The sequence below is a fragment of the Misgurnus anguillicaudatus genome, chromosome 22 (genome assembly GCF_027580225.2).
Source record: "Misgurnus anguillicaudatus chromosome 22, ASM2758022v2, whole genome shotgun sequence".
Lineage (NCBI taxonomy): Eukaryota > Metazoa > Chordata > Actinopteri > Cypriniformes > Cobitidae > Misgurnus > Misgurnus anguillicaudatus.
The window spans coordinates 38,114,344-38,135,839 of record NC_073358.2 but is presented as its reverse complement, the minus strand read 5'-3'; the positions used below and the strand labels follow the sequence as shown (position 1 = coordinate 38,135,839).

Here is a 21,496-nt window from a genome sequence, read left to right as displayed (position 1 = left end):
ACCTCTGCAATTATTTGATCGATTGTGCTTTAGAAGTATGCCCAAAGTCTAATGAGAGTAATGTGATCGCAGATGTGCTGGTAGAACATGAGAGCGTGAGAGAGCACGGCCCAGTACAAAGTGGAAAAGATCGATGTTATTTGAAGTCGGCCCTTAAATGATAAAACACCCAAATAAGCTATTACATAGCTATTATACACATTTTTTCAGGATGTTCTTGCGACCCGTTGGCAATATTTTATACTATAAGTACCTACTGTTTTCGGTTAATGACTACTGTCACAGTATGCAATTTCGGACGCAGCCAATGTAGGGACGAAACGCGCTCTGTAGTTTGTCCATTTAGGGCTACTGTAGAAACATGACGGCGACTTTCATGTAGGGGACCCGCATTGTATGTAGAAAAAATGGCTCATTCTAAGATAGAAAAACAGTAGAGTTTACTATGTAAGGTCTTTATACACTGATAATATATTTATGTATATTATATTGCATTTCTGTAAAGAGATCCTTCTAAAAGTTACACAATGCACATTTAAAAAGTGCAATTAAATTATCATGGTTGGTAATAATGAGATAAAGAAACATTTTAGAGAGTTACGCTGCAGCTTTATTGAACTCCCCCGTCCCCCAAATAACCAAATACAAAAATAACTTAATGTAGAAACAAATGTAAATACCTCGATGTTGCACATTTTTGTTTCATTCAAAATTCAACTGATCGAAGCCTTCCAAAATTTATAAATACAGGAAACCCACAAGACTTCCTATATTGAATGCAAATCAAAGGTGATCAAATAGCTCCGGTCCACAGTTTTACCACAAATAGTACAGTAACTACTTGGATTTTAAAATCCGGAAATTGTAATTTTACAATCCAAGTAGTCAGATTTGAAAAAAAAAAGAATCTTACCAATGCTTTTTGTCAGGTTTAAAAGCTAGCACACTTTACCACGTATCCAAAGTACACTGGAAACACAGCAACGCATAAACAAACAGTAACTGTAATCGATTACAAATCCTGCGATTTGCGCTAAAACAATGAGCTCAGGGTGACTAATCGAGAGCAGAAAGACAGAACATGCTGCTCGTCTCGATCATAGGTGGCCGAGCTTGTACTTCACAAAGTTTATTATGAGTTGGATGGAGATGCACATTCAGCATTTCTGTTTTATAAAATGACTCTTATAATTACATATTGGGGAGGATGAAATGCCTAATTCGTGATTGTGGAAGAAAGAGAGAGAAAATGAACGATCCTCTACTCCACTTACAAGTGCATAAACTACAATATAAAGAGCGAATGATTGTGGGGTTGGAGAGAGGGGGGTCAAACATATCTCTAGATCAGGTCAGCCACATTCATGGGCATCTCTTCTACGGTAGTGTTGTAGAAGGTCTCAATGTCTCGCAGCGTACGCTTGTCATCTTCTGTCACCATATTAATAGCGACACCCTTTCTGCCAAAACGTCCTCCTCTTCCGATTCTGTGAATCATAGAAGACAAACGCATGTAAATAATAATCATTTAGCTAATGTCAGCTGTTTTCACAAATATTAACTTATTGCTTTACACAGACATCCCACTAAGATGTAGAGATACATATATTTATGCATTTGGCAGATGCTTTTATCCAAAGCGACGTACAGTGCATTACAAAATATACAGTACATGCACTCGCAGAGCCCCTCAGGGTGGATGTCAGGGTCAAGAATAAACGTTTCTAACCTATTATGTCCACCTTGAGACTGCAGGCTCAAGTTAAACAGTCTTAAATTAAAGATATATGCAAACACAAACCTGTGAATGTAATTCTCCCGATTGGTTGGGAGGTCATAGTTGATTACCAGAGACACCTGCTGAACATCAATACCTCTCGCCTATAAATACAGACATGCAAAAAGTGAGAACCAACTCGCAGTCTAGCACTTACATCTGAATCTAGGATACTATCAGTGTCGATGCCAATGTAAAGAGTTAATGTTTATTGTAAAAGCTATGGGGAAACACACAAACACTTTCTCTTCAAGATACTGTTACTACTACAAAGCACCAGATGACACAGAGTCAAAGAGGTCAAATAAACAAAAGTGAGCATCCCATGTCCAACACTTTTTGAATGGATTAATGGTTTGAAAGGAAGAATGGAAGTGCTCGCCAGCAGATCTGTGGTAATAAGGACACGACTGGAGCCAGAGCGAAATTCCCTCATGATCAAGTCACGATCCTTTTGGTCCATGTCTCCATGCTTGACAATTAAACAAACCAAGGTTAGAAACAACAATGCTTGACCACATGCCTAACTTTTAAAGGCACAATATGTAGAGATGGCTAAACAACAACATTGGTAAAGTACTATTCGCACGGGATTAGTATTATCTGGGGGCATTGTGTGATTTAGAAATTACCCCCCTACATCAGAGTTTTGCGTGGTCAGTTTGTACTGGATCAGCAAAGCCTGTAATTTCTCATATTTACTGACTTATCTTTTGGATATGATGTTGAGGCTTTGCGTCCTAAACAGACAACCTCTGCAAATATTACAAATAATTAGAGGTCACCAGGTAATACTAATCCCATGCGAATAGGGCTTAAAACAAAACTAATTTCTTATCCATTGTGAGATATTTACAGTTATCAACATAATGAAATTTAACCATGATTTTATTAGTTTAGTAACCATGTTTAGCAGATTGATAGCCATTTGTATTACCATAGTTTTACTACAAATAAAACACCATGGTTATTATGATTAGTGTTGCCTCACGATTAGTCGCGACTTATCGTTTGCAGAATAAAAGTTTTTGTTTACATAATAAATGTGGGTGTACTGTGTATAATAATTATGTCTATATAAATACACACACAAAATATATTTATATAATAAATATTTATATCTATATATAATATAAATTATATATAAATATAAACGTGTATATATGCATGCAAATGTTTCTTAATTATATACATGCGTGCGTGTTTGTGTGTATTTATACATAACTATTATACACAGTACACACACACATACTATGTAAACAAAAACTTCCATTCTGCAAACGATCAGCCGCGACCAATCGTGAGGCAGCACTAATTATGATGAGATCATAGTAAATTTGTGGTTACTACAAAAAAACTATGCTTACAAATAATTAAATCATGCTTCATTTTATTATTTATTTATTTATTATTCATTTTATTTATTTATTATTTTATTCATTTTATAACCCTGAAGAAAAGATGTTAAAAAAACAGGAAGGCAGGTTGTGATCTTTAAAAACTGCAATTGTGAAATATTTTTCTGTCCATTCTGTGTTAAACATGTGACATTCTGTTGCCATGCTGGCACGCTTATTTTTCCACTAATTCATGTAAGTGCAGCGACATCTATTGGACTGTGATTGTATTGCATCAATAGAGTCAATCTGGACCAAAATCCAAACTCAAATGCAACATTTAATATATTTATAAACTGATTTACGGGCCGGATAAAAGTTCTTGTTGTGCCGGATGTGGCCAACAGGCGTAGTTTGCCCACCACTGATATAAGCATGAAGGCTTGATAGAAGCAACAAGAGTTGTAGATATTGTGCCTTTAAAGGGGACATTTCACAAGACATTTTAATAAATGTTCGTCTTTAATCTTTGGTGTCCCCAGAGTACATATGTGAAGTTTTAGCTCAAAATACCATATAGATAATTTATTATATCATGTTAAAATTGCCACTTTGTAGGTGTGAGCAAAAATGTGCCGTTTTTGGGTGTGTCCCTTTAAATGCAAATGAGCTGATCTCTGCACTAAATGGCAGTGCTGTGGATGGATAGTGCAGATTAAGGGGCAGTATTATCCCCTTTTGACATCACAGGGGGAGACAAATTTCAATGACCTATTTTTTCACATGCTTGCGGAGAATGGTTTACCAAAACTAAGTTGCTGGGTTAACATCTTTTTCACATTTTCTACGTTGATACAAGCACTGGAGACCCAACTATGGCACTTAAACATGGAAAAAGTCAGATTTTCGTGATATGTACCCTTTAATTAGCATTTGTAAATGTATTACCTGCACTCAAAGACAAATATACACGTTATATCTGACTCTTAGTGAATAGGTCAAGTGGGCTAGCAAAACTGAAGTGGGCATTCAAACTCAGTCTGAATCATAATGACAATTCACTTTCGCACTGAATCATTTGTTGCGATTGTTTCCAAACAAAATAATTGAATTCAAAACAGCACATAGTACCAAAAAGTAATGGGATAAAAATGAGCCATTAACACCAGCAACCAAGAGATCTGTGACTAAATGACAGCTAGTGAAAGACTAACTTTACTGTTTTAATGCATGTAAAACTCCAAGATAAGTAAAAACTGAATAATGGTAGTTTCAGTATTTACCAGGGCAGAGACAGTGAAATCCCTGGCATGCATCTTCTCTGTAAGCCAATCCACTTTTCGGCGCGTGTTAATGAAGATCACAGCCTGAGTGATGGTGAGAGTCTCATAAAGATCACACAATGTGTCCAGCTTCCATTCCTAAAACACACACAAAAAAAATGTGTGTTAGATGCTTCACATTAATACCAAGTGATACAATAAAATAAAATAGACTAGTGAACAGACACAAGTTAAAACAAAACATGCATATGAACTCAAAACTCTGAAATTCTCGTGTTTTACAGTCTTAACACATATTGTGTTTTCACAACATGTACCTCTTTCTCAACGTTGATGTAAAACTGACGAATACCCTCAAGGGTGAGCTCCTCTTTCTTCACCAGGATACGCACTGGTTCGCGCATAAACTTGGTAGTGACATCCAGCACCTCTGCAGGCATGGTAGCTGACAGCAGCACCACCTGAGGCCAGATGACAGAATGAATTTTACTCTTATGCTACTTTAAAGGGAACATTTTATGAGACGTTTTAAAGATGTATGTGAAGTTTTAGCTCAAAATACCACATAGATCATTTATTATAGTATAGCATGTTATACCACAGGTCTGTTGAATGCTGTATTCTGATTGGCTGAGAAATGTTCAGTGGGTATGCATTATTTTCAGATAACCGCACACCTAACTTGTCAAATGTCTTAAAAATAGGCACCCGAGCAATTTTTGTGGTAACCGTGGTGTAAGAGGAATGATTGACTCCAGTCCTTTGAATTGTTTGAAAGTGGTGCACACCCGCGGTGTAACGGCACGACGTTGCACCTTGGGTGTGCATTGTTTTCTTATGATTCGGTGGCCCGTTGTCAATTATTCCTTACTTATACCATGGGCCTGTTGAATGCTTTATTCTCATTGGCTGAACATTTTCCATGGGTGTTGATTATTTTTCTGTAAACCGCACACCTGATCTGTCAAATGTCTTAAAAATAGGCACCAGAATAATTGGCTATAAGCAGAATAATTAACTCTGGACCTTGGGTGTACATTATTCCTTACATTTTCCAAATAAATTTCTTATGAGACATGAGAATGTCGGCCAAATGCTTAAAGGGGAGGTTCGATGGTATTTCAAGCATTCTGACTTATTAACACAGTTATAGAGTCGTTTCCTCATGCTAAACGTAGGCAAAGTGTCAAAAAAGCAGTTGGGCCTGTTACATAATATATCTGTGCCGAATGCACTTCGCCAGGGTTCGTACAAGTTTCGGATTACAGGTCCAGCTGACGTTTCAGGGGTTTTCTATACGTATCACTTCTTTATATGGGCACTTCCCCCGGAAAACCCCGCCCACCCATCAATCAGCGGGAGATGCTAGAACTTTCAAACATCTTATCACGCGAGATAGCTTTGTTTAATTTCAAAACTCGACAAGGGCACGAATGAAGAAGTGTGTTTTTTGACGTAAGGAGAAGAAAGCCAGCCTTATGGAAACAATGGATATAGTTTATTATCTGGGGTAGCAGCGGAGTTTTGCGTGTGTGTTTGATGAGCTGGATTTCCCCAACCGGGTCATGAGTTGTAAGACTTCTGTCTTACAGTATGTTGGAAGTAGGCGCGTGCATATTGTGTGAATGACGAGAACATGTGGTGAATCATGAGTTATAAGTGTTGCATGACTCGTGCTCGCTCCTCCCGCGGTAGTAACTCCTCCTTCTTCATTTTTTCATACGTTATCGGAAAGATTCGGTAAAGCTAACCTTTCTTTTATAAATCTGATTAAACTAAAGACTCTCCGGAGATAAAAAGGATGTAATACTACTCTATAGGTACTCCAGATTAACATCAGAAATGCAGAAACAGCGTGTGTTACGTGAGCTTTAAAAGGTAAAGGAGCTCACAAATAGCATTGGGTGTCTTAGGGGCTGATCACACCAAAAGCGTTTATGGCAGTTGCAGGCGCCTTTTTTGATTGACAAGACAGCTGACTCGGTGGTTGCTTAGCAATATAAAAAGCCTTGCGTTTTCAAGCGTTTAAAGCGCTTTTGGTGTGATTAGCCCCTCAAAAGGCAATTTTTTACCCTCTTTACCAGTCATAACAAAATTTGATCTCAACACATTCTTGTTTCCATAACTCTTATTATGTTGTAATGATGTTGTATAGACATGAAATACACTTTGTGTTTTGTATCCTAACCTGTGTGCTGGTATTCAGCTTCTGGAAAATCTCATAGATCTGGTCTTTAAAACCACGACTCAGCATCTCATCGGCTTCATCCAGCACAAACATTTTGATGTACTTGGAGGCTATAAAAGGGATAAAGAAAATCAATGCCAAATTACTAAAGACTCATTTCTTAATGAAGCAAAGAGCAAGATTTCTGATCTCTCAAACAGTACTCACAGAGGAACTTGCGATTAAGCATATCATAGACACGACCAGGGGTTCCTACTACAATATGCGGTGCCTCTGCCTGGAGTTTCTGGACCTCATTGCGCACGTTTGTGCCTCCAATACAGGCGTGGCATGTCGCACCCATGTAGTCTCCGAGAGCCAGTATCACCTTCTGGATCTGCATTGACAGATTTCAGATTTATACGTTTTTAGTAACATACATAGCAGCTTTTAAACCTTTTGCATTTTAACTTTTGTTCACTGAATAAATAGCAAATGTGCCGGTGTCCATAGCCCGTCAGATATTATAGTAAGTGATGCATATCAACTTATCAAGATCAATGAAATACATTGTGTAACACACATTACCACTTTTTTTGACGTAATGAACAAAATACATTCAAAACACATTTTACATTTACTTATTTAGCAGATGATTTTATCCAAAGTAATATACAAATAAAAGTACTTGCTGCAAAATACATTTAAATACTTCTCAATTTCCCCCAAAAACAGTCAAATGTAGTTCTACAAAGTACATACAGTACAGTAGGCAACAAATGTGTAAAAACAATGTGACACTTTGGCCCTGTTTATACCTGGTATTAAGATGCGTTTTGGTCGATCGGATCACAAGTGGACGAGAGAGACACATGTCCATTCACACCTGGTCTCTTTTGTCCACTTTCGACCGCTTCTCTCCTGATTACCTCGAGGGGAGTACCGCTGCTTGTGTTGTTAGTAAACATGCTGCACAAAGTTTTGTAAATGTATATGTAAGGGCTTGCTCAAATATTCTCACGCAACTTTCATACGCTCACAAAACACACAAAAATCAGAGGCGGAGAGCAGCCGCTTTAGTTTTAGCAATGATAACCTACAAACTGTGCCGAACACTGTGGATTTGCGCTAGAAGTCTAGACTGATGTAGGGTTGCATAACGATCAATTGCGATTAATCTATTGCAGAATAAAGGTTTTTGTTTACATAGGTGCACTGAAACAATCCTTCCTTAAATGCATTAAACTTTTATTTACAAAGACGTGAAACTCACAGAGTGGTCAGGGGTGTTCACTGATACGCTCACACAAAAATCGCTGCAAATGATGCTTTCCAACAGGTGTTTTAGCATTCGTTGTAAACTTGTGGACTTATTTTTCCAAACGCCTCACACCCATATATTCTAACGTTGAGAGCTTGAATAATAAACACTCCAGCCCAGTTGGTGGTGATAATCCACCTTTGCCAATTGCAATAATACAAACAACTCCATTTCCGTTTCCGGCGTGGAGTAATACCGTACCTCACAGCACATCTAATAAAAGTCAATGGAGTTGGACAGAAACTATGATAGAACCTGTTGGAAAGCATCTTTTGTAGCGATTTTTTGTGAGCATATCAGAGAACACCCCTGATCACTCGGTGAGTTTCACGTCTTTGTAAACGAAAGTTTAATGCATTTTAGGAAGGATTGTTCCAGTGCACCTATGCAGCCATTGTAGAGGTGGGGACTGATACAACAAACACCCGAAAATTCTCGGGCCAGCATCATATATCCAAATTTCATTCAAAACCATTCCGTTTCATCATAAACAATCTGAAAACATGGCTTTAAGTGTAAAATACCAAACTTGTCCATAAACATATAAATATATATATAAATTTAACATGCATGTGTGCATATTTATATATATAAAATTATTATACACAGTTCACACACACATATCATGTAAACAAAACCTTTATTCCCCAATAGATCAATCGCGACTAATCGCCATGCAACCCTAGACTGATGGGAAAACATTTCTTGGTTACATCACACATAAATCAATAGGCGGTCTTTTGTGAACACATTTGACCACATGAGCATCTACACCAAAGCAATTCAGTCGAATCCGGGCGTTTTCAGCTACCTCTGAACGTGGTCGAAAGTGGAAACGATTTACCCCCTGTTTACACCTGTATTTAGTGTCGTCCACTTGTGATCCGATCGACCAAAACGCATCTTAATACCAGGTGTAAACAGCCTAATAATATTATGTTGCCTCATAATAACCATTAAAAATTGGTTAAAACAATCAGCTCTATGGTCTGCCCACAAACAAATCAACAAAAATATATATTTTTTTAAGTATCTAGCACATTACTTTCCATAATAAAATAAAACTGTAATATTAAAAAGTCACATTTCCTTCAGGGGGTAACACAATAATGCAAGTAACTTTCCAAAATGGACCCAAATTTTAAGTCCACAAAATGCAACCGGCAAGTATTTAATAAACCTAAACAAAACCATTTTTTGACAACCAACAAAAGCTGAACTGCTGACACCATCGTTCTGTATTAAGTGAACCGAAAAGCAAACTCAGGCATCACTAACCTGCTGAGCCAGTTCACGGGTGGGTGCCAGGACCAGGGCCTGTGAACCTCTTAGCTCAATGTCAATCTGCTGCAGGATGGAGATGGCAAAGGTGGCAGTCTTGCCGGTACCAGACTGGGCCTGTGCAATGACATCATATCCTTGTGTGGAGGAATAAACAATAGTGGATTAAAAAATTATTCTTTAGTTAAAAGTACAAGATGTTTTTCCTCAAGCATGTGAAGATGTTACAGCGATATCCATTTATTGCTGAATATAAACGGATCAAATGTATTATGCACAAAATTTAAAAATATATATTCTAAGAAATTAAATATAACTAACCCTTGATACAAGGGAGAATAGCCCTTTGCTGGATGGCAGAGGGCTTTTCAAAACCATAAGCATAGATACCCCTTAGAAGAGTCTCACGCAGGTTCATGTCATCAAAGCTGTCCACAATCTCATGCCAGTTACTCTGCGGTCACAGCAAACAAAAAAATCATTAGATGATTAATACCACAAACAAACTTATATACACTCAGTCTGAAAAGAAATTTGTCACTAATTGGCCAAAGGACAACAGGTTGGCAGTTGTTCAACAAAAATACCCCAAAGAAAAGTCAATCAATGACCCCTGCAGTGAGGACAAGACAATCAAAACAATGGACAGTGTGCCAAGTTGGCACTTACAGCTAGCCTGCGCCAAGAGGCACGTGCGGAGTTAAATAAATAAATAAATATACAATTGTGAACTACAATAGTTAATTGTGTTCCTGTAGTTCTATTTGCAAATCATTGTGCTAGCGACACAGAGGTCATATGTTCAATTCCCAGAAAATACAAATACTGATAAAAATGTATAAGTCATTTTGAATGTATAATGTATAAATGTAATAGGAAATAAACTCACTTCAATGATCCCATCTGGCTCCATGCCCTCCGGGCCATTGTCTCTTGGTCTGCAAAGGAATGTCACATAATTGACATGCATTACTGTTTGACAGCTGTCAACCAATCAAGAAAAATACTACACATTTATCTAACACTTAGGATCATGCACACCAAACAAGTCACTACAACACAGTAAATGAATGGTCTGCATATTTAGTTGGTTAAAGAAAACCTGCACCCTGGCTGCAGAAGTCTTACGTTAGCTGACTGCGTTTAACCATGTGCTAAAAATAATGTTTTTAAACACGCAAACAAGTGGACCGTTGAGGTATTCAGTTGATTATCACATGTATAATATTCATATAAACCATACTATTATTCTTGGTCTGAGGCATAATTTGGGGCCTATAAACGGTATAGTGATTGTAAAATGCTAATATGTCCAAGCAGGCCGTGTTGCGAAAAGCTCGCAGGCTAACGCCGGTGTATTTAACTCATTTACCACGTTCAAGATCACAAACGGCAACATATTCCGACATTTTGGAAAACATCTAAATGCTGAATCGCTAAAGAGTGACAATACGTGCGTATATGACCTTAAATAGCTAAATAAATAAGACCGAAAAATATCGCCTTCCCTACCTCTCTTCATAATCTGCCGACATTATCACAAAGGGCGAGCACAGCGCGAAAATGTTCTATATACTTTAACACGGTTTTCCTACAAAAATTGTGATTGCAGCATTCGGCCATCAGTCAGAACGTGACCCGCCTATTCCATAATCTGATTGGTTAAAGTAGATGTCTTTTAACGGATAGCACCCACCTTTTTTGGGTTAGATAGAGCTGAAAATGTCCGCCCTGAACCTGTAGGCCCGCCTCTCCTGAATTACAATTGGACTAAAATGAAACCTCAAAATGTAATTGGCTGGGTCTGCCGTGACGCAGAACACGTCTACATGAACTTGACACCGTTTTGGCCCGCCACCATATTGGGGAGGTCAGGATTAAACTGGGGAGAGGCAGTTTGACTCGATTAAAAGATTAATTCTAACTGGGTTTTAATGGTTTACGATATATGCAGTGTACATCAAGTGGTATTTGCCAATTTTATTGTAAAACTGTTATGAACGTATAGCTGTGGATTTCAACAGTCACATTGTGATGTGTTGCTCCAGTAAAACGTACAGTACCACAACCTATTCATAGTGGTTTTACATCACTATTATAAATAAGAACCAGTAAATTAAAAATTAAAAAAATATATATATTTAAAGTAATTACTTAAGTATAATGATTGAGTAGTCCTATTATTTACAAAAGCAATTAATTACACTTTGACCAATATAAGAAAGAACTGAGGATTCAGCTAGTTTTTTGTTTTGTTTTTTATTAGTACATCTTACAACAACGTATGCATCTCAAAAGATATAAAACAGTTTAATTTACAGCTGCTCGTTCTTTCTCTCTCCATAGTTTTCCATTTAAATCGTACAGATACATAACGACAAACAATATTGAACAAACAAAAATCCTCATAGTGTCGTGGTCCATATCTCAGTACATGAATATCGCGTTACATCTTTAAAATGTCTGCAGGACTTCTCCCTCCATCACTCAATGGTGTTACCATGTAGCATACGATTAACATCAAGTACGTAAAAAATAAAAAACTACACTTGCCAGCAAAATGGCGAGCACCTAAGAAAAAGTTCACCGACTTTTGATTCACCTCCTCCAATTTCACGAAAATAACTCCTTTGTTTTGATCTGAACAAACAAACAACTGGGCTGAAGATAGTGTGGCATTCACAAAGTCAAAATACAAAATATTTGGAAAAAAGGAGGGTGGTTAAACGTTTGCATGTCTTCCATAAACGCTGGACATGGAGCTTATGTAGAAGTGCAGGATGTCCCGTCTTCTTCTACGGTCTCACAGAGACAGTTTACAGTGACATAGTTCCTTGTACATTTGTCTCCGTAGCTTTGGCATATCCTGCTGTCCAAAGCTGAAAGGCTGCTCCATGGCCAGGCACTTACAGTACTAAAGTATAACAATAAGATATGTGAATATAAGAAACTAAGAATATGATATACTTCCAGCAGCAGCAGATTTACATAGGCAACAATCAAATGTTAAAATAACTTGGACAATATACAATACAGAGACCGAACAGTTACATAATTGAAAAAAGGCTTACCTGAAGGACAAAAGCTCCACAATCACTGTCATTGTTCTGCCTTGCCACATTCTAGAACATTCCAGAGACAGAAGAGTCAATAACACACACAACCGTTACACAAACATGCTGACATTATTTTGTACCTCGACTATGCTTTATATTTGCCATCTACTTCTAAAATCCATTGAGAGAAACACATTGCATATTTTCATTATTTCCAAAAATCCAAATGCTAATTTTAAGCTGTGGAGGCCTAGGTGCATTCTGGTTCGATGATGAATAATAATTGTTGTAAAGTATTAGTACAATTACTATAGTAAATACTATGGTGTCTAGTTTATCATATGAGAATGTTTTACTTCCCACTCACACCTTTTTACCTCACAGATCATCTTTATTTTTATGTTTTATCTGTATATTTTCTGTATTGTTCATCATTTATGTTACTCTCAGTTAGGGCTGTCACAATGATTAAATAATCGTCTCATCAGGATTGTTTGACCTCATCGCGATGATTTCAGATCACCGCAATGATTGCACATCTCCCTAAAAAACACAAGGGGGAGCTGCAGTGCCTGTATAAATGAGACCGTATCAGATTAGTTTTAAATATGTGTTGTGTATTAATATTTACTGCCAGGTAAACCTCGATTTATTTAAATAATGATTGATTAAAACTATGACATTTGTATTGTTTGTATTACACATTCATATAGCTAATCCCAGTGTTAATCTATTACACCATACATGCGTTTATAGTCGGAGTACACTATAATAGTACACAATACTATTAATTTGGCCAATTATAAACTATTAAAACAATAATAAGCACTTCCAATGTCACTTACAAGTCCATTTTTTGATGTTTTACTATATTTGTGGTCATTTTGAAAAATCTAGTACTTGCAAGTATCAGCAAACTTGTACACAAAACACACACACGCACGCACACACTTCAAATTCACCTTTCACCTTACCATTTTGAAAAAGCCTTTCCACCCCGTGTAAAATTCCTTTTGTTCTCTCTTGATTGCCTCTGCTTGCAGGTATTTGGCAATATGCTGTAAAGAAAGACAAACAGTCAGGTTCTAACTCAACAAGGCTACCATTCAGTAACACAGCCGTTCACAACACAGACCAGAGATGAATATCACACAGGAGTTTCTTAACTTACCTTAGGGCAACGGCGGTTAAGGGTCCTCTGGGAATCAAAGTAAGTGATGCTACGCTGAGGTACATTGACACACACTAAAGACCAATGCACCTCCAAATGAATAGGGATCAATAAGAACTTCTTCTGAAAAATATCAACCTGTGGAAGAGACTTAACAGTTAAATACTCGTGCATGAAGTCAGGCAATAAATACACAATACAGTGGTGTGAAAAAGTGTTGACCCCTTCCTAATTTTTTTTTGCATGTTTGGTACACTTTAATGTTTCAGAGCATTAAACATATTTAAATATTAATCAAAGAGATAACACAAGTAAACACAACATGCAATGAACATTTTTATTATGAAGGGAAAACAAAATCCAAACACACATGGCCCTGTGTGAAAAAGTGCTTGTGAACATTATACCAACAGTAAAATATGGGTGGTAGTAATGTGATGATATGAGGCTGTTTTGCTGCTTCATGACCTGGAAGACTTGCTGTGATAAATGGAGCCATGAATTCTGCTGTCTACCAAAAAAATCATGAAAAATAATGTCTGGCCATCTGTTCGTGACCTAATATTAAAGAGTTAGTTCACCCAAAAATGAAAATAATGTCATTAATGACTCACCCTCATGTCGTTCCAAACTCGCAAGACCTCCGTTCATCTTCGGAACAGAGTCCAAGATGTTTTAGATTTAATCCGAGAGCTTTCTGACCCTCCATTGAAAATCTATGTACGGTTTACTGTCCATGTCCAGAAAGTTAATAAAATCAGTGTTGTTAATTAGAATGTGTTGAAGCATTGAAAATACATTTTGGTCCAAAAACAACAAAAACCATGACTTTATTCAGCACTGTCTTTTCTTCCGGTGCTGTTATGAACTGCGTGCATGAGACTGAAGTCACATGACTGCAGTGACGTGGATGACGTGTTATCCTCAGACATGTTTGCGGTTTTTTTTTCAAACTTACAGTGTGCGTCTTCCTCAGACTGTAAACAAAGCTCGGGCGCACAAAACAAACAAACAAAAAAAAAAAAACACGCTGGGGCGCACCAGATAACACGTCAGCCGCGTCACTGCAGTCACGTGACTTCAGAGAGACAATGCTAAATAAAGGTCATAATTTTTGTTATTTTTGGACCAAAATGTATTTTCGATGCTTCAACACATTCTAACTGACCGACTTAAACTGTTTTCTGAAGATGAACGGAGGTCTTACAAGTTTGGAACGACATGAGGGTGAACTATCCCTTTAATATTTAAATTTGTTTCATGATCAGGGGCCTCATTTATAAACGTTGCGTACGCACAAAAGAAGGCGTACGCCACTCTCTACGCAATAGTTGTTATTTATAAAAAGCAAACTTGACGGGAAAATGTGCTGTCCGTCACGCAAGCTCTGACCCAGGCGTACGCACAAAAACGGGTGAAATGAGAAATGGCGACACCGACGGCAGATGGAAGAAACACGTGAAAGTGAAAGTAAAAATGACAACACTACCCCTCATAAATAACATGAAGACTTCACAAAGCAAGTCTTACAATTAACAGCCTACACGAACACCCGTTTGATCGATCAGCAGTGAAACAAAATAAATAAATAAATAAATCGAAAATTACAACAAAAATTCAAATGAACACATATTTGCTAAAAGAAAAGTGAAATATGTTCTGCAATAATATTGGCATGTTGTGTAATTCATCCTCATAAAGAATATAGTTAACAGAACGAAATAATGTACAAAACTGATATTCTTGTCAATGTGTCCGTCTGGCGGAGCAGATATAGATGCAATTACATAGACAGATAGATAGATAATTAAGGAGATATATAGTTAGATAGATAGATAAATAAATAGATAGATGTATTAATTGTCCACTGGGGAAAGTTGTTTTCATAGTAAACCATATCTTCATAATCTACGGAATTATGGTATTCATGCATATGCCTTTAGTGTGTTTTATTTTTGATATATGGCGTATGTCTCAACCATTCAGGAAGCAACAAGAAATTACATTTGCGCTGAACAATGTCCCATTTCCACGTCGATTATTACCGACATCTGTAGCTTGTCAGATGCAATTAAATGAATGGAAATAAAATGCCCCATCACAATGCGTAATGCCCACACTGTGCCCTCCAAACAACGTTTTTCTCCTCTTTTCCCCCTCGCCAACGATAACTTCTACTTCACATTGAGTGAATTTACGTTTTTTTTTATTTCCTCTATGTGTTTGCCATGATTTCGCAATCAATGCATATTAACTTGTGGGCGTTTCACGGACTATTTATGGGCAACTATGGGCGTGTCATGAAGCCGCAAAAGCTGCGCTACATTTAGAATTGATTGTGATTTATTAAGGGAAAAATGCGTAGGATGTGCGTGCGCACGGTTTTATAAATCCGAATATTTCTGTGCGTACGCCCGTCCTATGTTTCATCCGTACGCCACTTCTGACGCAAATCCTACGCAAAGTTTTATAAATGAGGCCCCTGAACAGTAAAGTGTGACAAACATGCAAAAAAAAAAAAAAAAAATCAGGAAGGGGCAAACACTTTTTCACACCACTGTACGTATATACACCACAGTAATTGACTCAGTAATGGATTGGATCTAGGATCTACATTCCTAGAACATGTACAAATGTTACATGATAATTTCTCAGATTTTAGGTAATATGAATATATAAGAGGAAAGTGTATGCTTTAGGTGTTGTGACTGGTCAGGGATGCTCATATTGTTAAAAAACAGCAACACATGGCTTTAGAGAACAGCATGTCAACTGTGTATCAACTACAAATGAACAACAGCTTTATATCAACTACATAAAACTTTGAGAGACAGACACAAAGATTGTACTGACATTTTTCGTCCACCGTTTGACCCCGTCGTAACCTTTCGTCCGAAGCTTGTCATAAAAGAAGCTGTTAAAAAAGTGGACCTGCAAGTAAAAAATGAGACATGGTAAGACCAATTGAAAGTTAGTGAGTCAACTACCTTTGTTTAATAACTTCTCTGTTAATTACTCTGTGTTTTATTGGCATTTCATGAGTTACTTTCCTTTTCTGTGCTCTTTTGTGTAAACATGTGTGTGTATCCACAAACTATGCCTACCTTTTCAGGGGCGGCGTCCATGACCAAATCCCCATACATGTTCATGACCTGGATGACACAATGAGTTACAGACGTAAGACTGTGTTAACTCAGCACAAACACAATACAATGACCCCCATTCGTCAAATAAAAGCTTGATAACTATGAATAGACCCATACAACTGTGTCAAAGTAAATCCTTATTTATACACCTTTTACAACCGTGTTAACAGAAAACTAGAGATGTTCATTGAGTTAACTATCAGTGAAAAAATTCCACAGCTTTTGTCTACTTCTATGGCAAGTTTTAGCTAATGATGTATTATCAATGATTTAGTTGAAGTGTATTTAGTAATCATATACGTATATAGAAACCATGAAGACATTTAATGAAATTTTTTTTGTGAGACTTGATAAGCATAGGAGTTACAAAATGATTAGATGAGATGGATGAGGGGAAAACACAAAAGAAAACTGGGCAATAAGAGCACATACATTACATTTTAAAACAAATGTACCCACCTGATCATTGAGCCAGTTCTGGCCATACAGTGTGCTCAGATCATCCATAGTGAGAACATGACGTTTGTAATTGACACGAAACCCTCGCATCACTGCGCTTCCTGACATGCGTTGGTAGGACTGCATTAAATGTTGCACCATTACTTTTCTGTAAAAAAGAGGAATAAATCGGTCTATGCACTTTAGGATTTCATGCAAATTTATCCGTTTGGCATTATAAATATCAAAAGCCTTTGGACCTGTGTGGACTTGAGAAGCTCTCGTTGAATATGCCTTGAAGTTTCTCCACCACCTCGTCCACATGGATGGGAATCAAACTGCCGTACTGCTGGAGAAACTCTTCGAGAAAACCTAATGAAGAGGAGGAGTGAGAAAAAGGACAAGTAGTTCCAGAAGGTGACAACCATCACAATACAATACTACTTTTTGTAAAAATGATACTGCACCTTGTACACAAGAAATGTGTTCACTGCTAAGCTGATTCTGTGTAGAGTTGATTCGGTTTTCCCGTTGAGACTGAACATTGGCAGGTGAGATCCGTTCTTTTAGGTTTGCACAATGGATACCATCATTTCCTTTGGAAACCCCATTCGTACAGGAATCTAAGAAATCAAATGTATCATTAGTGGTAAAAAAGCTGAAAGAACAGATTGCACTGACGAAGAAACTGATTTGAAACTCAACTAGCCCTTTTCCTAGGCATTTCAATGTTACAATGTTTGTCATTTTGTTCCTTTGATACCATTCATTCTTGGTTTGTAACCACAGATGTTGTAACATTAACTTTGTCTAGCACAAAATAGCTTAACTGTATGTGATATTTCAACACGTGCCTCTTTCCCCAGGTTTCACAGACAAGGCTTTAGGCTAGTCCTAGACTAAAACACATGTTTAAGGGGTCTCAACTGAAAATAACTTGCACTGACAGATATTAAAATGTGCCAGTGCCATTGATTTGTCTCAAGATACACACCGGTTACGTACTTTTGTATGTTTATAAAAAAAATAAACCTTCATTTAATTTAAATGAGGCGTAGCCCTGGCTTTAGCTAAGCCTTGCGCACAGTGTATTTATGTTAATTTTTTGCAATAAAAAATTACATTTGCACCATTTTTATTAAAGTTAAGACTGAATGGACCTGAAAATATCAAATGGTGTAACAGCCAATTGCGCCAAAGAATGAGAAATATTAAATATTTTATCCAACTTGATGGCATGCAAGCGTAATCATCAAAAAAATTATTTGAAAATATAATTTTATTAGTTATTTCTAAATGTAGATTTTAATGCGTTTTTGTAATATTTGTCCTGACATATGCTGAAAACAGCTCTGTTTTCTAAATCTTTGACAAATTATGTAAAAAATGAATGTAAAAAAAATCATATTACACTAAACTACATGATCATATTTATTTTATTCCACATTTATTAATATATTTATATTTTCATAAAAAAATACTAGTTACACTAATTGACACAGACCGATTACTTATACCACACCACATTTTTGCAATTACCCCCCAAATATTCTTTTAAAATGAAATAATACCAGAAATTTTAGACCTGGTCCCTTCAAAAAAGAGAATGTATGCAAGTAATCTGCAAATTAATTTTGCGATATTAACCCTTTTAAATTTAATTGAACCATACGGACACAAATAATTAATGTCACGTCATTGACCCTTATATTTATAATAAATGTTTTGAAACTTCCTTTATTTATTGTATAATAGTTGTCACTGGCATTGTTATGCAACAACATTACACCATGACAATTCCTTGTTCTGAAAGTACAAGTTTCTGTGTACTTGAACCAGATTATTTCACTACTTGGTGAGCAAAAGCACTTTCACTTCCACATGTAAAACATTTACATTACATCCTTCCTTCCTTCCTGCCAAAATAACTAATCCAAAACTCTTAAAATGATAGTTCACCCCAACACGAAAATTGTGTCATTATTTAATAATCACACTGAAGTTGTTCCAAACCTGTATACTTTTTTTATTTTACTGAACACAAAGAAAGATATTTTGAGCAATGTTTGTAACCAAACCATTTTGGGCACCATTGACCTCCATAGTATTTTTCATTCCTACTATGCATGCCAATGGTGCTCCTGTTTTTTGCTTGATTACAAATATCTTCCTCTGTGTTTAGCCAAATAAAGAAATGTATACAGGTTTGTAACAACTTGAGTGTGATTATATAATGACACAATTTTCATTTTTGGGTGAACTATCCCTTTAACAAACCAAAGCTGAGCAATAAAAAGCAAACCAGAAAGCCACTTCTAGGGAAAGAAATATTTCAAATTTAAATGATCACTCTGTACTGTCCTACTCACCTTCTGTCTCTTCTGCTGTCCCCAAAGGGTCTCCATTTAACAATGACTTGCCAGAATGTCTCTGGTAAAGTCGACTGTCTGTGCGGCGGCGTCTATGACATCTGCGTACCCTCCTGTATCCCATACTTCCCGCCCATTTGGCCCGCTGCCGCCAAGTTCTCCAGTGCTGGGCCAAGCGGTACTGAATGCTCCTGCACTTCAGGCCCCGAATATACCGCAACCGAGCCGGCCTCCTCTCTTTGAGTGGACTGAGCCTGGTCTGGTTCAAGCAGTGGGTAAAGTCACCTGTAACACTGACATCCATTTCCACAGGTTTTGAATGTTCTGGCGAGCCCCAGTCCTCATTACTTTTTTTATCACACCACTGGAAATCACCCACATCTTTCTTTTCCTCCAGATCTTCCTCCACATTTTCTTCCTCCATCTCTTCTTCCTCCTCCTCCTCTTCCTCAGGGACAGTATACTCTGCCCCCCACATGCTGACGTCTTCCTCTCTACGCCCCAGTTTAAAATGGGCGGGGCTGGGGGCGTGTTGGGCCATAGCTGGATTCATTAAATGGCCTCCTCCAATGGCACCCCCAACCCCGGTGCCTTCCTGCCCCGCGGTCAGTGTCAACTCATTGGACCAGTGTGTTTGAGCCAGGCTGCTGCCACTGTCTCTCATGATCCAAGAGCACCCTACGACCTGCGCCAGCCTGCCTCCGCACTAATGCATGAAGGTAAAACGTGTCAAGAGAGGAAAAAAACAGCAGAGTGCAAAAATGAACACAACCGCAAAATATATAAAACTCTAGTTGTTGTAACATTGTAACATTTAAGGTCTCTAATAAATGCATGGCTGTAATTTGCATCAACTGTATCAAAATAAAATTGATGAACCTAGAATGACCCCCGTCCTCTAAAAATGTGACTACAGTGACTTTTCTGTTAAACATAAGATAAAACTCTGTGTGGGAGGAGAGGGAGGTCAAGGACTGGCAACGTGTCTTGTTTTGGATGCACTTATGTAGCAGCTTCTTTTGCAAACTGAGGCAGAAAGGCGGAGGTGTTGTAGCTTTGAGCAAGTGCATAACCTTTACTGCTTTAGTGGGACTAAACTTAATAAAAAACAACAACTTTTGTAGATAATAATAAGATTCAGGCATGTTATATAATGACAAACATTATGGTTAAGTAACATTTTGCTTCTAATGGCGTCGTGAAATTCAATTAATATCTGGGGCACATAACACAACTGAAATAGTATTACTATGCATACCAGTACTTATATGTAACGTATTCATTACGATGTTTACGTAACTTATGTAGATGTTTTTGCATACATAAAGTTTTGCACGCATATTTAACTACATTTCGTCCATGTATCCCGCAAAACGCATCACAACACTGCAATGTGCTTGACCTGCAGAGATATGTGCACGATGCGCTTTGTTCTTCTGTTTTCTTCTCAATTATACTGAAGTGTGAAACGCTACCCTTTAACAAACACTGTCCAGAATTTAGCCAAAATGTTGGTTTGGGCGATTACGAGCAGTAGAGGACGGAAGCGTTCGTATCGATGACAAAACGATTTCAAACTGGCTAATCAAGCGCCGATCACACATAAACACTGTTCGGCCTCTCGTAGCTGGACTGAAAATGTGGGGTGTCGGTACCACCGACTACTCACCGTTTAACCGTATCCTCAAGCCAAAACCTGAAGCGTTGTCCGCCAACGCAACAAACGGATAACCGAGCTTCGCGAGGAAGGAAAATAAAAGGCGAAATAAATGTTTATTTTAATCTTGGCTCATTCAATGAGAGCTGGCGCTTCTTTAGAGCGAAAACACCCTCCTTCCGCCGCGTTTCTATGACGTCAAAGAGTTGTTCGCTGGAGGTAGACTGAAAAGGTACGTTCGACTTCACGCGGCTCTGAGCAGACGGCTCTGCTTATGACATCACAGTACCGCGAGAGAGATTTGCATACTGTGCTTTGGAATCGGTCTCGCGGTTTCCAACTGTCACATGCGCAGTACAGACGGTTTTTTTTACTGCAGCCATATACTGTATATAAATGTGGAGATATTGTGCAGTTAATTTTAAGACATAAAATGAGGAAAAACTCAACTATAAGTAGCCTACAAACTAACACAAAATTGACCAAGTATTCA

The 21,496-nt window shown here is 37.7% G+C and overlaps 2 protein-coding genes across 2 annotated transcripts; both read right to left on the bottom strand.

Annotated features, from left to right (window-relative positions):
* Positions 1-587: 587 nt before the first annotated feature.
* Positions 588-10,789, bottom strand: eif4a1b (eukaryotic translation initiation factor 4A1B). The gene is made up of 11 exons (XM_055199020.2): positions 10,679-10,789; positions 10,056-10,104; positions 9,488-9,620; positions 9,164-9,303; positions 6,793-6,961; positions 6,586-6,695; positions 4,715-4,858; positions 4,398-4,535; positions 2,160-2,249; positions 1,802-1,881; positions 588-1,487 (listed from the first exon to the last, which is right to left on the bottom strand). Exons 1-11 carry the CDS (start codon positions 10,699-10,701, stop codon positions 1,343-1,345), a joined length of 1,221 nt encoding a protein of 406 aa, XP_055054995.1. The 5' UTR covers positions 10,702-10,789; the 3' UTR covers positions 588-1,342.
* Positions 10,790-11,415: 626 nt separating this feature from the next.
* On the bottom strand, positions 11,416-21,206 carry senp3a (SUMO specific peptidase 3a). Its single transcript, XM_055199021.2, has 11 exons — positions 21,016-21,206; positions 19,347-20,052; positions 17,445-17,600; positions 17,238-17,349; positions 16,999-17,146; positions 16,498-16,545; positions 16,247-16,324; positions 13,394-13,531; positions 13,197-13,280; positions 12,238-12,288; positions 11,416-12,080 (listed from the first exon to the last, which is right to left on the bottom strand). Exons 2-11 carry the CDS (start codon positions 20,008-20,010, stop codon positions 11,970-11,972), a joined length of 1,590 nt encoding a protein of 529 aa, XP_055054996.2. The 5' UTR covers positions 20,011-20,052; positions 21,016-21,206; the 3' UTR covers positions 11,416-11,969.
* Between the last annotated feature and the right edge of the window lie 290 nt (positions 21,207-21,496).

Coding starts and splice junctions, on each gene's coding strand:
- eif4a1b (XM_055199020.2), bottom strand. CDS start 10,701: ATGTCGGCAGATTATGAAGAGAG. Junction 6,696..6,792: donor GCTTAATCGCAAGTTCCTCT/GTGAGTACTGTT, acceptor TCCCTTTTATAG/CCTCCAAGTACATCAAAATG. Junction 2,250..4,397: donor ATTTCACTGTCTCTGCCCTG/GTAAATACTGAA, acceptor TTAATTGTCAAG/CATGGAGACATGGACCAAAA.
- senp3a (XM_055199021.2), bottom strand. CDS start 20,010: ATGAGAGACAGTGGCAGCAGCCTGGCTCAAACACACTGGTCCAATGAG. Junction 13,281..13,393: donor TTAACCGCCGTTGCCCTAAG/GTAAGTTAAGAA, acceptor CTTTCTTTACAG/CATATTGCCAAATACCTGCA. Junction 12,289..13,196: donor GGAAAGGCTTTTTCAAAATG/GTAAGGTGAAAG, acceptor GGAATGTTCTAG/AATGTGGCAAGGCAGAACAA.